The sequence below is a fragment of the Chelonoidis abingdonii genome, chromosome 3 (assembly GCF_003597395.2).
Source record: "Chelonoidis abingdonii isolate Lonesome George chromosome 3, CheloAbing_2.0, whole genome shotgun sequence".
NCBI classification, from domain to species: Eukaryota; Metazoa; Chordata; order Testudines; family Testudinidae; genus Chelonoidis; species Chelonoidis abingdonii.
In genome coordinates, this window is record NC_133771.1 from 15533694 (window position 1) to 15550224 (window position 16531).

Genomic DNA, 16531 nt, shown 5'->3' on the forward strand with positions numbered 1-16531 from the left:
CTCTTGAGTGGTAACAGCTAATTTAGACACATCATTTAATATGGTATCAGTTTAGGATTATGTTCCAATGTGCATTCTTTGTATTTATCAACATTAATTTCATCTGCACTTTTGTCTGTTGCCCCGTCACCAGTCTTTGGTCGAGATCTTTGTTAGCTCTTCAATCTTCATGGTTTACCTATCTCTATCTTTAGTAATTTTGTATCATCTGCAAATTTTGCCATCTCACTGTTTACCCCTTTTTCCAGATTATTTATGAATATGTTGAATAGGACTGGTCCCAGAACAGACCCCTGGGGGACAAGACTATTTACCCGCCTCCATTCTGGAAACTGAATATTTATACCTACCCTTTGTTTCCTATCTTTAAACCAGTTACCAATCCATAAGAGCACCTTACCTCTTATCCTGTGGCACCTCACTTTGCATAAGAGTCTTTGGTGAGGGACCTTGTCTAAGGCTTTCTGAAAATCTAAGTTCACTATATTCACTGGATCGCCTCGGCCCACATGCTTGTTGATTCCCTCAAAGAATTCTAGTAGATTGGTGAGGCAAGATTTCCCTTTGCTAAAACCATGTTGACTCAACAAATTATATTCATATATATGTCTGACACTATTGTTCTTTATTATAGTTTCAACCAGTTTGCCCAGTACTGAAGTCAGGCTTACAGTCCTGTAATTGCTGTGATCACCTATGGAGCTCTTTTTAAAAATTGGCATCACGTAAGCTATCCTCACATCATCTGGTACAGAAGCTGATTTAAATGATAAGTTACAGACTACAGTTAGTAGTTCTGCAATTTCACATTTGAGTTCCTTCAGAACTATTGGGTGAGTACCATCAGGTCCTGATGACTGATTGCTGTTTAATTTATCAGTTTGTTCCAAAACCTCCTCTAATGATACCTCAGTCTGGGGCAGTTCCTCAGATCTGTAACCTAAAAAGAATGACAGGTTTTGGAAATCTCCCTCACATCTTCAGCCGATGCAAAGAATTAATTTAATTTCTCTGTAATGGCCTTATCATCCTTGAGTGCTCCCACTGGTTGTTTAGCAGGCTTCCTGCTTCTGATGTACTTAAAAAAAATTAGCTATTACTTTTTGAGTCTTTGACTAACTGTTCTTCAGATTCTTTTTTGGTCTTCCTAATTGTATTTTTCCACTTCATTTGTCAGTCTTTATACTCCTTTCTATTTTCCTCACTAGGATTGAACTTCCACTTTTTAAAGGATGCCTTTTTGCCTTTCACTGCTTCTTTTACTTTCTTGTTTAGCCATGGTGGCTCTTTTTTTGGTTCTCTTACTGTGTTTTTTAATTTGGGGTGTACATTTAAGTTGAGACTCTATTATGGTGTCTTTAAAAAGTTTCCATGCAAGTTGCAGAGTTTTCACTTTTGGCACTGTACCCTTTAATTCCTGTTTAACTAGCCTCCTCATTTTTGTGTAGTTCTCCTTTCTAAAATTAAATGCTACAGTGTGGGACCACTGTGGTGTTTTTCCTGACACTGGGATATTAAATTTAACTATATTATGGACACTATTACCGAGTTGTCCAGCTATATTCACCTCTTGGACCAGATCCTGTACTCCACTTAGGACTAAATCAAGAATTCATAGAATCATAGACTTTAAGGTCAGAAGGGACCATTATGATCATCTAGTCTGACCTCCTGCACAATGCAGGCCACAGAATCTCACCTACCCACTCCTGTATCAAAGCTGTGTCTGAGCTATTGAAGTCCTCAGATCATGGGTTAAATATTTCAAGGTGCAGAGAATCTTCCAACAAGTGACCTGTGCCCCATACTGCAGAGGAAGGTGAAAAACCCCCAGGGCAATTCCTTCTCAACCCCAAATATGGCAATCAGCTAAACCCTGAGCATGTTGGCAAGACTCACCAGCCAGATGCCCAGGAAAGAATTCTCTATAGTAACTCAGATCCCACCCCATCTAACATCCCATCACAAGCCATGCTACCGTGGAGGTCCTGGACTTCAATCTCTTACCTAGCAGCCTAAATTTGGCCTCCGGGACCTCTCTCCTATCCTTCCCTACGTCAAGAAGGCTGAATAGCCATCTGTCTTGGATGGTTTAGACACAACAAATCCTGCTTCTAACAAAATGAAGGGACAGTGTGGACCGTGTGCCTAGCACAGCACAAAACTGTGCCTGTGGCTAAGACATAGGCTTTATGCTGCTATTTGACCTGGGGCAAAAAAACATAGCCCAGTTTCATCTGTTAGTGTCTCAAATTAGGTGAAAGTGTGATTTCCTTATTAGCCAACTTAACCAATGAGACTGATGTTGCATGGAGGATTTTGCTCCATGTCTTCAGGAAAAGGGAGCAGCTCCCCACAGAAAGAAAAAGTCTACTTCCTGCAGAAGAGAAGTGCATTGTGTTGGCTTAAGATTTGTTGCCGCACCATGGAAGTTAATGGGAACAGGAGCAGGCCCCTGGTGTGCAACATCAGGTATTTAAACAGACAAACAAAGAAGGCCTAATCATCAGAGAGGCTGGACACTGGAAGTTCTCATGGAGTCATCAGCAATTCTAGCGAAGCCTAAATAAAGATTGTGGTGTCTGCATTTAGGGAACCAAGTCAGAAAAATTAGGCCCAAGCCTTTAAACATTTATCTAGAGTAAATCAGCTGCAAGGGAACTATGGCATATATATAAATAAAACCCCTCTGCCAGCTGGTGTCAGCAGCTAAAAGGATCAGGTTTAATTATCTAGGGGTTCCTCCTGAAAACCTAAATAATCCTGACTCAGGCCCACCCAGAAACCTGGGAAACAACATTAACCACCCTGGGAACCCTGCAGCGTCAGCCACTCCCCGAACACCCTCTTGTGACCAGGGCTGTGGCACCCTCCCTCTTATTTCCCCTCTTCAGAGCCCCTTAAGAACTGCACAGTCTCTCTCATGGGGCTGAAACCACTCCTGCCTGGGGCTAGTTTAATAATAGAAATAATTCAAAATGAAGTCCATCACCCCAGCACAACTTGCAGACAAAACATTTGAGAACTGCTGCTCTAAACTATGGGGCAGGCCTCCCAAGGGAGGCATGAGCTGTGGGTTTTTCATTTTTTTTAAGAGCAATGGCCGTCAGCCCTGGGTGGCTAGGGCTTGTGAAGAAAGGCTGTGCACAACTGGAAGGTTGGGATAAAAGGGACAGCCCGAGCCTTTCTGCCCTTCCCCCACCCCTCAATCCCTCACCAGGAGACAGCACAGGCTTGGGCTCTCCTGATTCCTGCCCCACCAATCCCTAACCTGGAGGTAGTGGGGATCCTGCTGTCAGCCCTGGGGTGGCAGCAGCAGCAGCACAAAAGAAAAACAAGAGAGTGCTAAGTTTGCTGTGGAAAGTGATACTGCTTTTCATATTGCCACCCTTACTTCTGTGTTGCTGCTGGCACAGCTCTGTCTTCAGAGCTGGATGCCCAGCCAGCAGCCACTCTGCCTTCACCACTGGCTGGTAGTACAGATACTTGTGGGAGGGAGAAGGTATAAGTGACCACAGACACAAAGAAGGGGGCCTAAGCAAATAAGTTTGAGAACTACTGGTTTAGAGTAAGGCCGTCTGCCTCTCTGTTTTACGGAGCAATCTACTTTCTCTCACTCTCTGGCTTTTGGTTCTCGTGTGTGGTCTTGTTCTGAATTCTCAGAAGTAAAGCAGTATTACATTGCAACCTTCCAGCAGGGGCATTTTACGTTTTTCAATCTAACTTCTCTGTGCACAGGCCATGAACATAACACTTCCCTCCTCCCCAGCTCCCCCACTCACAGTTTGTTGTCCAGGGTTGCTGGAGTCCAGGAACTCTGGCAGGCCACAATGCAGCCCATTAAGGAAGTGCTGCCTGAGTCACTCTGGAGATTCTGTTAGAAGCACAGCTGTGGTGATTTTAGCTTTAATTCCTGTTGGGTTCCCGGAAGCTAGCCCTGGAGACCTTTAGGTTGGCTGCTGCTCTCTGTGGCTTTAGCCAAGCCACTTCTGTGCCATCAACTTCCTTTAGTGCTGCCTCAACTCAGCACCTTCTGCCATCTCAAAACAGCCTCAGCTCAGCTCACCATTCTGAAGTCATCTACCACTTTGCTTCTGTGCATAGTCTTCAGAGTGGAATCAGTAGTGTCTAGAACCCTTAAGAGAGTCCTTGCTACCAAAGCAATACCTCTTTCAGAAGATAAGAGCCCCTTTCATTACTTTCTCTTTAGGTCTGTCCACTTCCAGGTTTCCTTTACCAGTGGTGCCTCACTGTAGTCTTGGTCATGGTGACCCCCTCACCCCAGGCACGTTTGGTGTAGCTTTCTAGTCCCTTCATTTCCCAATAGGGTCAACAGTATTTCATTACTCCCAAATTACAACTATATTTTAACAATAGTGTCCCAAACTGTCACACACCTGAAATGCAAATGAGGCCTGGCCTGTAGATTCACTTCCTGTTGCTCATCAACAGATGGCAGCAAAGAGTTCTATTTTATAGAGCCCCTGTCCATCTGGAGTTCTCAAGCAGTGGTGGGGTGTTCTTCTTATTCAACAACATGTGTCAATAATGAGCTCCCTACTCTACAGGGTTTCTGGCCACAGGATTTACATCTAATCTAGGAATATACCAGGGACCTGACCAAGAGAGTTAGGAGTGAAAATGGGTGTAATGACAATGTGGGAAGTAAGGATGTGAGGTGTTTACTTATAGCCACTAGACATTTCTGTTTGCATGTTGTGGTGCCTGGTATACGAAGGACACAAACTTGGAAGTGAATTTGCATGGAAGCATGTTTGTTTGTATCTGTAGTTGTTGCTATTTTCCAAACACCTCCTGTTTGGTCTGGGCTCTAATCCTGTGCAGGAGGGGTTTGTGGTCTTTTAGCAAGATGACCCTCTTAAAATGATTGTCTTAGGGGCAGCATAAGTGGCTCTCTGTTCTCACTTATACCAATTTAATGCCATTCCTACAAAGTTTGGCTGTTCAAACAAATAATTAACACTTTAAAGAAGAAGACGACAGACTGATATTTATTTAATATGAGAAAAAAAACCAATTTTATTAAAATAACTGCCTGCTAATCAAGATCGGGAAACAGTATTTATCAATGGTTCAGATGTCTTTCTTCATTCAACACATACAATTTTTAAAGCTATATGAGAAATTTCAACTCTTGTATCCAAAGGCGTAGAAAGAAAAAATAAGGAGATTTTTCTTAGCTTTAAAATGTTAAAAAATAAAAAGCCCAACTGCTTCTTCAGTAACAAAATATCCTGGCTATTATATAAATTAGGACATTAATTGTATTCATGGTTTGTAGCAAGTACAGTCATGGAATCATAACACTAAAGGGAAATGCCATTTCTTTACATTATTATTGGTATTTATTACGTGTATTGCAGCAGAAGTTATAAGCTCCACTCAGGGTCCGATTGTGCTAGAAGCTGTACACAAATAAAACAAAGAGATGGTTTTTGCTTCAAAAAACTTACAGTCAAATCTAAAATTATACATGAACCAGAATACTTACGTCACCTGAAAATGATAAATATGCTAAGGGGCCAATCCCATCTTCTTTGCTTACTCATAGAGTCCATGAAGGCTGGAAGGTAAATGGTTAACTTTCGTTGTCAACTACCATAAATAGGTTTTAAAAGTAAATAGAAGTTTTTTTTATTAAGCTTGACCATATCTGAGTTCAAAGTTCTTTCTAGCATGTCTCCTGCAAGAGTTAGTGATCTGAGTAGCCCTTATAGCAGTGGAGGGACTGAACCTTAAACGTTTCTGATATTAATGATATGGCTGGAGAACCTCAACCCCCTGAACTTGGATCCTGGCAGGTAAGTAAAAATTTTAATGTATTTTCAGATGAATGATTTTGTATTTGTACAGTGCTTTGAAGCAGTAAAGTGCTAGATAAGTGTTAAGCATGGTCATTATTCATATTAAATATTTTGTTATAAAACATGTTTGTAATTTTTAAGAACAACTATGGGCCAGTTTAGGGCCAACCTGACCCATATCAGAGATTGGAATCTCTAAATTTGCACCCACAGCTTCCTCCACATTGCTGTAGGGGTTTGCCCTCATATGGAACCCCTGGATCCCCCAGATTCCAACTCTACACTGGCACCCATCATCCTCCCTCACCTACATGGCAGCAGTGTGTATGTGGGGAAGCATGCATAGGTTAATGTGGACCCCATCCACCTGCTTCCACTTCAAACCCATCCTCAATACCTTTGTTCCCTTCCTACAAGGTTATCTAATGAGCCAGAATTCTAAGCTGTTTCATGTATTTATTTAGAGTTTAAAGGCATTTGTGTTCGCCTTTCAGATTTCTTTATCAAATTTGGTTTGGAGCTGTGAAGTTATTAACTGAAGACATTGAAGGCAGAGGGTGTCTGTGGCTTACTGGATACTAAATTCTCTAGGTAAGGCTACGGTTTTGTCACAGAGGCCGCGGAAGTCCGGGAATCCGTGACTTCCAAAGACCTCCCTGACTTCAGCCCCTGTGCCTGGGAGGTGCAGGATCCTGCCACTTCCCACAGTGGCAGGGAGCTGTGAGGTACCCCACAGCTCCTGGCCTCTGCAGGGAGCAGGGGAACCCTCACAGCTCTCCAACCCTCACAGCAGGGCAGGGAGACCCTACAGACCCTGGCCACCATGGGGGAAGACATTCCTGAAAGCTAATCATGGTGATGGTGGCAGGGGGATCCCCGCAGCTCCCCTGCCATCACAGCAGGGCAGGGAGACCTCACAGACCCTGGCCACCATGAGGGAAGGTGATCCTGGAAGCTCATCATGGTGGCGGCGGTATGGGGATCCCCACAGCTCTCTGCCAACGCCGCAGGGCAGGGGGACTCCCAGATCCCCTGGCTGCCATGGGGAGCAGGGGGATCCCTAGAACACCCAGCTGCCAAGGAGGGCAGGGGGACCCCCCGCAGCTCCACACTGCAGTGCAGGCAGGGGAACCCTGCAGCTCCCCTCTGTGGGGAGGGGCCGGGGGACCCTGGAACTCTGAGCCCCCATGGGTGTTGGGAGTTCCTGAGCTCCCAGCCACCCATAGCTGCCCAGTCCTTTCCTGTTTTATCATGGATCTTTTTAATAAAAGTCAGGGACAGTTCATGGGCTTCTGTGAATTTTTCTTTATTGCCCGTGGCCTGTCCATGACTTTTACAAAACCTTAGCCTTAACCATAGGGGAAGATCTGTAACTGATCTAAACTGTCATCGCTCCATTGATGTTGATTGTGTGAGGAGTATTTACTCCAGCTGAGGATTTGCCACCAAAGCCACAGAGCCCCCTTTGTGAAGAACTTCATGGTCTCTGAAAATTCATCACATGACAGCAGTTGATTTTTCACTGGGAAAGACTTTTCCCTTTCTTTTTAGTGCCAGCAATGCCCAACAGTTGCCAAGACTGAACAGTGCCATGAGCTCTCACTCATTCGAAACCAAAGACTTAGATACAAAATGACATTGGCAAGAACAAGTTAGGGAGGGTGGCGACTCAGCGCTTAGGGGAACATTTTAAATCCATTTAGCAGGAGGTTTAGTGCTGGAGTGCAATGGGCTTTATGCATTCAGACACAACAGGGTGTGCATTGTTATGCCATAATTGCCGGCCTTGGGTGTGTGTGGTGTGAGGCAAGAGGCCAAAGGCTGAATGCTTTAATTCACTCGCATGAGAAATGAGACTGAGGCAGAACAATGCATGAGCCTGTTGTGCTTGATTGTGATTAGCAAGTGGATCTGTTTTGTTGTTGTTATAAATAGAAAACGACTGGTGACAAAGACACTGGTTTGAATGGCTTCAGAGGCCGTACTCTTACATTGTGGTTACTGATGTCAGACCAATTTAGTGGCTGTAGTTTAGGCCAATGGGTCTGACTCACTGCTAGACAGTCCACATCACGTGATTTCTGAACCCCATTTTATCATGTGATGCGGTGGCGGGGATTTCACAGCAGTCTCCAATGAGGAGTGCTGGAAATTCTCCCAGGAGCAGGTTAACATACTTGAAAGAGGTCAGGATGCAGTCCCATTCCTCTGTTGCCCCAAGAGATTACTAAATTATCTTGGCTACTGAAGTCCAGATCCTGTTCTCACTGAAGTAAATGGTAAAATCCCCATTTAAATCAATGAGAGTATGATCAGGACCTTAGCTGATATCCAGTACCACTGTCAGTGATTCACACGAACTTCACTTTATGACACTATCTTCCATCCAAGGATCTCACAGCACTTTGCAACATTAATCAATTAAACCTCACCACACTGCTCGAAGGTGGGGACAGATTATATCCACATTGCAGATGGGTAAATAGAGGTCCAGACTTTGATGCCCTTATTCACAATGAATAGAATCTGACTCCATATATAGTCTTGTTAAAGTTGATGAGACCATTTATGGAGGAATGTGCTACTCAGTGTAAGTAAAGTATCTAGCCCAGGGAGCTGAAGTGTCTTGCTCAAGGACTCTCAGCAAACATCAGAAGAGTTGGGAGTGGAGCACACTTGTAGGAGCCCTGTTCCAACAACCAGACTATAATCCCGCCCAGAATATTTGTTAATTTAGCCCTAACTGTAATCTTAACACAAATGGGAATCACAATATTTAGAATCACATAGCTCTCCATTGTGTCATTGTGGCTTACTTATTAGAGTCTCAAAAAGCTGTGGAGAAACTCACATTTCCTAACAGGCGATGAATGGTCTGGTTGTCTTTTTTTTTTTTAATGAATCAATAAAAAAGGTACAGAAATTGGCTATTTGTAAATGCCATTTAATTATGAACTGTTTCCAAACAGCAGTGCAAGAGTGCAAAAAGAGATTAATTTGGTTCCAGAAGTCATTTCACAACTTCTTTACAGTCTGTGGTTCTATAGGGATGGTTCAGAAGCAACAAAAGCCATCCAGTAACAATTCAGTACCAACTGAAATGGTTCTTTGGGAGTTGAAGGCTATTCACTGGTGCTAGTGTTCTACAGCATGAATAGCTTTTAGGGGGTCCCTGTAGTACCCTCTGCATGCAACACCCAAACTTTGCTGCTTCCATGTTTTAACCTCAGGCAGTCTTCTGCCACCAGCTTCCACCCTGAGGTGCTAATTGACAGAACCAATGCTGAGCACCATTAAAGCATGGCTGGATTGCTTCTCCTCCACTAAAAACAACACCCTACCTAGTTTTCTTTTAAACATGCCGCTTCATAAAAAGAGTGAGACAGACACAATGGGGGCATGGTTATACTGTTAGGTACCACCAAAAAGCATGTAGTTCTCTAGCCCATGCATCCCACTGAATCACAGGCAATGATATTAGACTATGGCAGCACAGCCTAGTCCACCATGCAGAATAATTTCTAACGGAGTCATTGAGTTTCTCCATTTACACCAAAAGCAGAATTTGGCCCCTTGTTGTGCTTATCGCTTTACTGAAAACCATGTATCACTGCTATTTCTGTTTTCTTCAAATATTCATTATTCTCCAAAGACGAAGGCCCAGATGGGAGTTGGGCACCCAAATACCTCTGAGGGGCTGCTCCAAACTCTCTGAAAAATTCTGCCCATTGGATGTCAAAGGAAATAGAATTTGTGCTCTTTATTTGTATAGATTCTGTGTTCTTTATCTGTATAGATTTCTCTAATGTGGGTGGTCCTTGTCCAGCCAAGCGCTTGAACACACGAGAAGTCCTTACTCTCATGCTTAAAGCTAAAAATGTGTTTAAATGCTTTGCTGGACAGGGACTTTTGTAGTATTCTAGCCCTAGGAGCAACGTGCACTAAAATCTATTATACCATGGCTAGGGAATTGGGCTCAAGAATAGTGGCATTGCAACCTCTGCCTGCTTCTCTCTCTCTCGCTCTCTTTGTATCTGGAGCATAGCCAATGGAGTGCCTTTGAGCAGACACTTCATAGAAGATCACAGCCACCCTGCCAAAGACATCACATAATAGAAGTGTCTATTTGGAGGCGGAATTTGCTGAACTAATGATAGTGTCATAGTTCGGGGGTGATGAGGTGCAGCTCAAAAAATGTACTTTTTTCCAAGTGTATTATTGTCTTCAGTGTTTAAAATTTTTAAACCTCTGCAATAAGGGGACGGGGGGAATGATTTAGGTCCTGTCTTATTGCCAGAGAGGAATTCCTGGCTGCCCGAAATCCCAAGTCTTAGAAATGCCACTGAGTTCATACAATACTTGTTGCATAGTTAAAAAAATCTCCCACACATGCTTGCTTCTGATTTTCCCTGAGTTGGTGAGAGGCAGGGAACGAGCACAGGATTGGCTCCAGCCTTTTCCATCCACACTGTGCTCCCGTCAATACCCGCCCAGCCTGGGCCGAGGAAGCTAATGTACCAACCAGCAGACTAAATGTGGTAACGAATCCTAGTCACGTCCACATGCAGCGCATTGCACATATGCTATGAAGAAGAATTGGCCATCACAGCATGGGTGGGGTGTCATACTTTGCTGCTGGTATAGGTCAGTAGTAAATTACTATCCTGCTGGAACAAAGACACAAAGGAATGACTGTGATTCAGAGGGTATCTCCGGGTCACAGTGACTCTTGATGCTACTCCTAAGATGGACTAATTTATGCACCATTCCTTGCTCAGTGCTGTCACAGTCTAGCCCACTGAAGAGTGTTCATGGTTACAATATCTCTAGGATACCACATTAAAAGAAATACATATGGATTTTTAAAAAAATAAATAGGCATTAATACTAAATTTCTCTAAAAATTAATTAGCTCCTTCAGCTACTCAACAAGTAGCTGCCTTTCCTGTCTCTTCTGGCATCGCTAGCTCATCACAGATGTGAGCATTAAAGAAGAGATAAAAGATGCAGCAAAGGGAGAAAATCTGCTAGAAAAAAAAATCTTACATCAAAAATATATCATGAAAGATGATGATGTGGAGAGGAATAATAAACAAATTCAAACTTCCCAATGCCTAGACAAAAAATCTATAAAGAGAATGGAGGAGTTCATTTCTTTTCTTAAAATGTTCAACTCATTTTAAAAAGAGAAAGTTTTTATCAGCTACAGAGGCTTAACCGGGCTGTAAAATCACTCTCTGGTACTGCTGGCTTTATGCTACCTAATTTTTCAGTAAGCCAATAAATCCACCCACCAACTATCTGCCCCAGCAGGAAGGAGGCCGACACCCATTTCAGGCTCTGGCTTCCACTGCAATGTTGGGATGATGAGGGATAAGAGAAGTTCTGTTGCAATAACTGGCCTTTGGACCAATGAGTCCTATCAGTTTAAAAGATGGCATGGCCTGTATCAGGAGACAGGAGATGGACAGTATGCGCTAAAACTAGGTTCTCAACTTTTTTCTTACCCTCTTTTCCATACTGTAAGCCCCTGAACCTCTCTCCCATACAGCTGGGGTCTATCTGTGACCCCCTCTCATCTAGCAATATGGGAAAGGCGGAGAAGTCATGACCAAACTGAGGTTGAGAGGCCAGGTCTATTGTTTCTCTAGTGCCTGTAGCCCAGAACCTCAAAAGTATTTAGTTTCCTAACTTCCATTGATTTTAATGGAAGTAAGAGCCCTACATACCTTTGGGAATCTGGGCTTATGTCCCTATTTCTCTCATGTTTTGTTATGTGGTACAGAAAATAAAGGAGGAAAGAAATGCCAGACCTGGGCTGAAACAGGGAGAGATAGGTAGCGAAAGGTGTGAAGGTTAACAAGTGGCTCATAGGAACTGTTACTACACAAAGTGCATGGTCAGCCTCACGTTCCAGAACAGAAAAGTGGCTGCTTTCCTTTCCTCAGGCCCTTTAGCTAACTTCCTTCTGATACGTGCATGCCATTTCTCCCTGCCAGTGAACCTGTAAGCTGATCTAAACATGATATCCAGTAGCCATATATGCAGCAAAATATATCTTGGAGCTGCATTCCAATGGGAAAGCAACATCCTTTGAAGATTTCTTTCCTTGGAGAGGGCAGGTGTTTGTCATGATTCCTATTTTAAGTGTCATAGAAACAGATACTTCCTTAGTCCTCTCACCTTTACAGCTAAGGCGGCTTATCAGCATCTCAAATATCCTAACAGAAAATCAGAGTATTACTATCGTATGAGTTGTCCTAGCAGCCCCAAAATTAAAGTGGAATCGACATGGATTCCAAATATGAATGGAGCATTGGACTGAGTGAACTAATATCTTTGAAACAAATACCTAAGAAATGTTTGGATGAAATGGACATCTTTACAGACATTTGGTCTGTATTTCTGAAATGTAGATGATTAAATCCATATTGTTGGCTTCTTCCCCCTCTGCACTATGTCTCTCCTTACATCTTTCAAGAAATTTATGAACAAAGTTATTGTAAATCTGTTCTGTCTGTCTTGTCACTTAGATTCTTCTCAGAAATGTTGCTTTGCCAATGTAGATAAACAATCTCCTGCAGGATTAACACATACTACTTAAAATTCTAAATACAATGGAAGGCCACAAAAAGGCCTTGGGTAGAGGAGTTCTGGAGCTCTTTAAAATCTCACTGGTGATGGTAAAAAGAAGCTTATCTGAACCTTCTGGGTCTAGAGAAGGGGGCTGGAAATCTGAACAGCACAATTTTCTATATGGATATCCGGTACTTCCTTTACTGGTCATATTTTGAGCTGAGAAGCACAAAGATGTGTAAAAATTAGACTTGAGAACAAGGGTCTGAATTTCAAACTCACTCAAAGTTCAGGAGGGTTTGGATCTAGAGTTTTGGATCATCCCATTACTGAGTTAGGGATGAGGAGCAAAATTAGGATCCAGATCCAGATTTGAATCTCCTACAAAATTTGACATAAAGCTACTCAGAAGGTAGGTGGGTTTTTTTTTTAATTTCTGTGTGAAAAATTGTGATTGAAAACATTTTTCCCATTTTAACTGATTTTGATTTTTCACATTAACATTGAAAAACCAAAACTAACCTTCTAAATAAATAAAATGTAGCCTTTTAGTTGCTGAAAACCGAAACAAATTGTGATTTGAGGATTCTGAATTTTTATAACAAAATCTCAAAAATATTCAGAGACTACAGAAATTTTCTCATAAAGATGTCCATTGCATTGAAAAGCCATTTTCCACTAAAAAAACAAAAACAACCTTCAAAATTTTAGAAGGAAAATTTTAAAACCAGCTCTACTTTGAGGGTGTTCAGATCTAGCGGTTTTGGTATGGAGCTGTTTTTAATTAAAATGAAAGCAAACTGTATTAGAACATTTCAGAATCTTAAGAGGTTTTGTTCAAATTTGGTTCAAGAAATGGATGAAAGTTCACATAGGAAAAGCAGAAATTGGTATATCTCTTGAACTGGTTCACCTAATCCTGCCTGAGACTCACTGTCCGTTTCTGTGAACTTCTTAAAGGAGCCAAGTAAAATATGCACAGAACAGCTAGCTGCATCCTCTTTCTATTTCTTTATTCACAGTTCACACATAACTCTGATTAGACAAAGCCTCTGATTAAAAAAAACCCTGTTGAATGATGATTGAGAACAGTGCAGTCTTGGTCAGCTGGAGTTCTGGTAGCCAAGCCATAGTGAAAAAAAAATCCAAAAATGGCCATTAATCAGACACAGAAAACCACTGTTCATAACAAACTAAATTTTCAGAGCCTTGGTTACAACAGTCTTACAGAGTGAGTCAGCTCAACCAATATGCTGAGAAGAAAGAAAGAATTTAATCAATCAAAATAAATAATTAAATATCTTCATTTTTTTTGAAAAATATACAAATAATTCCAATCTGGTTATGTTATGAAGACACATTTTTAATGAGCCACGTGTGCATGTGCAGACTCTTCTAATCTCATTGTATTTTGCTGGCTGTTACTCCTGCTCTCAGAGCCAGTTAATTTCTCAGCAACATTGTAAAGAGTGTGAGCCTTTGCTTCTTTAAATAGCCCATTCTGAGGTCTGAGGGAAGACTAGGGAGCTCATGGACTTTCTTCCAAGGTTTTGGAAAGTTCAGAGCAAATTGACTGCTCTGTGCAATACTGCAGTCAGCCATAAATGTTATCATTCGATGGGCAAGATTCTGTTCTCAGCTGCGCTGCTGTGAATGCAGAGTAACTCCGCCAAAGTCACTGGAATTACTCTAGATCTACATCTGTGTAACAGAGCAGATTCTGGCCTTATGCCTCCAATCCATTAGCTTTCTAATTGCAAACAAAGGCCTGATCCTGGGTTCCCCCATTTAAGGGTTTGCCAGTGTGGAGTCTCACTGAGGTCACTGTGGTTTCATACAGGAGCAGGGGTCTGATCAGGAGTGGACCCAAGGAGTGCTAGAGTTCAATTTTATTTTATCTTTTCAAACAACTATACATCTCCAGATTTGATGAAGATTGGGAGCCATCCTCTCCCTGATATATAGCTAGCTAAGTCAGCTCAATCTTTTATATTTCATACAAAAGAATTGTTACTCTTAATTTCTTAAAGTAATTCACCAATAAAGTGATCAGTACTGAGCAGATCTGTTCATAAAATGGCTGCCCGTAGCACAAACTAATTGCTTCGGAAACCAACCCTAGTGCACAGTCAGAAGGGTCATTTAAACAGCAGTGATATGAAACAGGAAATGACTGGGACAAAGCCATTGTGCGTTTGTGCTGGGATACTTGCCAACCTTCTGGCTAGGGTGGGAATTTCTCTGCTTCAGGTCTCCCTTCCAGCTCATCCTCCTTAAAGTTTTCAGGCCAACCTGCTCTCTAGAATGGGAGATGAACTTTGAAAGGTGATCAATTTCAAAAGCTCAAAATTGGGTATTTCTCCCCAATCTGGTGTTCAAACGAGGCAACAGATTTCCACTCCCACCACGGGCTCCCAATCTAAATAAGCTGGCAAATATACAGTTAAGGTGAGAATATCTAAAATGAGTCAGCTAGCTGTGAGGATTCTTTATATGTAACGGGCTAATTATATGGCCCCTATTACTACAGCATCTGAGTACGTCCCCTCATAGAGCCAGTGGGCTTTTGGGTATCAGCACTGCTGTTCCAAGAACTGCCCAGTTCATCTCTCATTCTCTTTTCCTTGTATGATTTGGGTGAAGTGGAAATATGCAAATCATATGCCAAGCAGCATCTGCAAGTTTGACATATTCACTGATGCTTTCCTCACTAGTGCCACGTCAGTAATGCTCATCTTATAACCTCCTCCAGCCCCATTAAAACAGAGGTTTCTGAATATATACCTGCTAAGAAAATTTCTCCCTTAGGGTCAAACTCTTTTTGCTTTCATACACACCACGTTCCTACTACCTCAAGGTTCCCACTAGCAGTGTTATTTTGGATAGATCACATCAGAAAAAAGTGTCCTTGAAAAGGGCCAGAAAAGAACCTGTTCTGTACATTCCTAATCCATCTACTTGAAATTTTCAGCTAAATATCCTATTTTTTAAAGTTCCCAATAAAATAGGTGGCTGATATTAAAAAAAAAAGACGAATAATTTCAAATACTGATAATTGCCAATAATAATACTTGCTCCAGCTCTTGCGTTCAGATTCCAGAGGGTTTTTTTACCCCCCTGCTGTTGCCTTATGTTTTCTCTAGGGAGAGGCAGATTTGGCCCTGACCAATACGCTTTAACAGCTGAAGTTATGGCAATACCAACCAGAAACAGGAGGAAGAATATATCTTAAGGCAACAAGGAGAGGGGTCTGTGAACTGGGGATACTGAGCCCTTGCTGATGTCAGTTAGGATTTGCTGAGCCGCTTGGCCACATCTGCATAAGCTTGCTCAGTTTCTTTGTCTGCAGCACAAGTGTTGGTGAATTCATCCCTGGCATAAGCATTCTTCAGGTATCGCCATAGCCCCGTCATCTCTGTTGGGAACTCATAGTTGCGGTATTTCTTAGCTACAATCTAGAGCAAAGACAAAAAAAGAAACTTGCTGGTTTTAGGCTTTTAAACTTAAAAACATAAGAACATAAGAATGGCCATACTGGGACAGACCAAAGGTCCATCCAGCCCAGTATCCTGTCTACCGACAATGGCCAATCCCAGGTGCCCCAGAGGGCATGAACCTAACAGGTAATTATCAAGTGATCTCTATCCAGCCATCCATCTCCACCCTCTAACAAACAGAGGTTAGGGACACCATTCTTTACCCATCCTGGCTAATAGACATGAATTTATCTTAACCTCCATGAATTTAACTAGTTCTCTTTTAAACCCTTTTACAGTCCTTAGTAGAACTTCATTCTTTTTGTTCCATCAAAAGTTCAACATTTCCTGACCATTACCATGAAAATACAGAACCTAGTCTCAGGGCTTGTCTACACAAACACTTAGTTTGCAGCAAGCTGGGAGCATGCTACTCCATGCTAGCTTGCTGCACACTAAGTATCCACGTGGTCCAGGCTGCCATCCACTAAAAGTGTGCTTTGATCCAGGGCCGGCTCCAGGGTTTTTGCCACCCCAAGCAAGAAAAAAAAAAGAAAAAAAAAGTCACAATCACAATCAGCTCTACTGCCACCGCTTCAGTTTTCGGCAGCAATTCGGTGGGTGGTCCTTCCCTCCGACAGGGAATGAGGGAGA

The 16531-nt window shown here is 42.3% G+C and overlaps 1 protein-coding gene across 3 annotated transcripts in view; it reads right to left on the bottom strand.

Moving 5' to 3' along the window:
• Positions 1-7336: 7336 nt before the first annotated feature.
• Positions 7337-16531, bottom strand: part of CLIC5 (chloride intracellular channel 5) — a 125399-nt gene continuing 116204 nt past the window's right edge. For all 3 annotated transcript variants that reach the window (XM_075063617.1, XM_075063618.1, XM_075063619.1), the window contains one exon: positions 7337-15856. In XM_075063617.1, the coding sequence (XP_074919718.1) occupies positions 15689-15856 (168 nt within the window). In that variant the 3' untranslated portion in view covers positions 7337-15688. The remainder of the gene's footprint in view (positions 15857-16531) is intronic.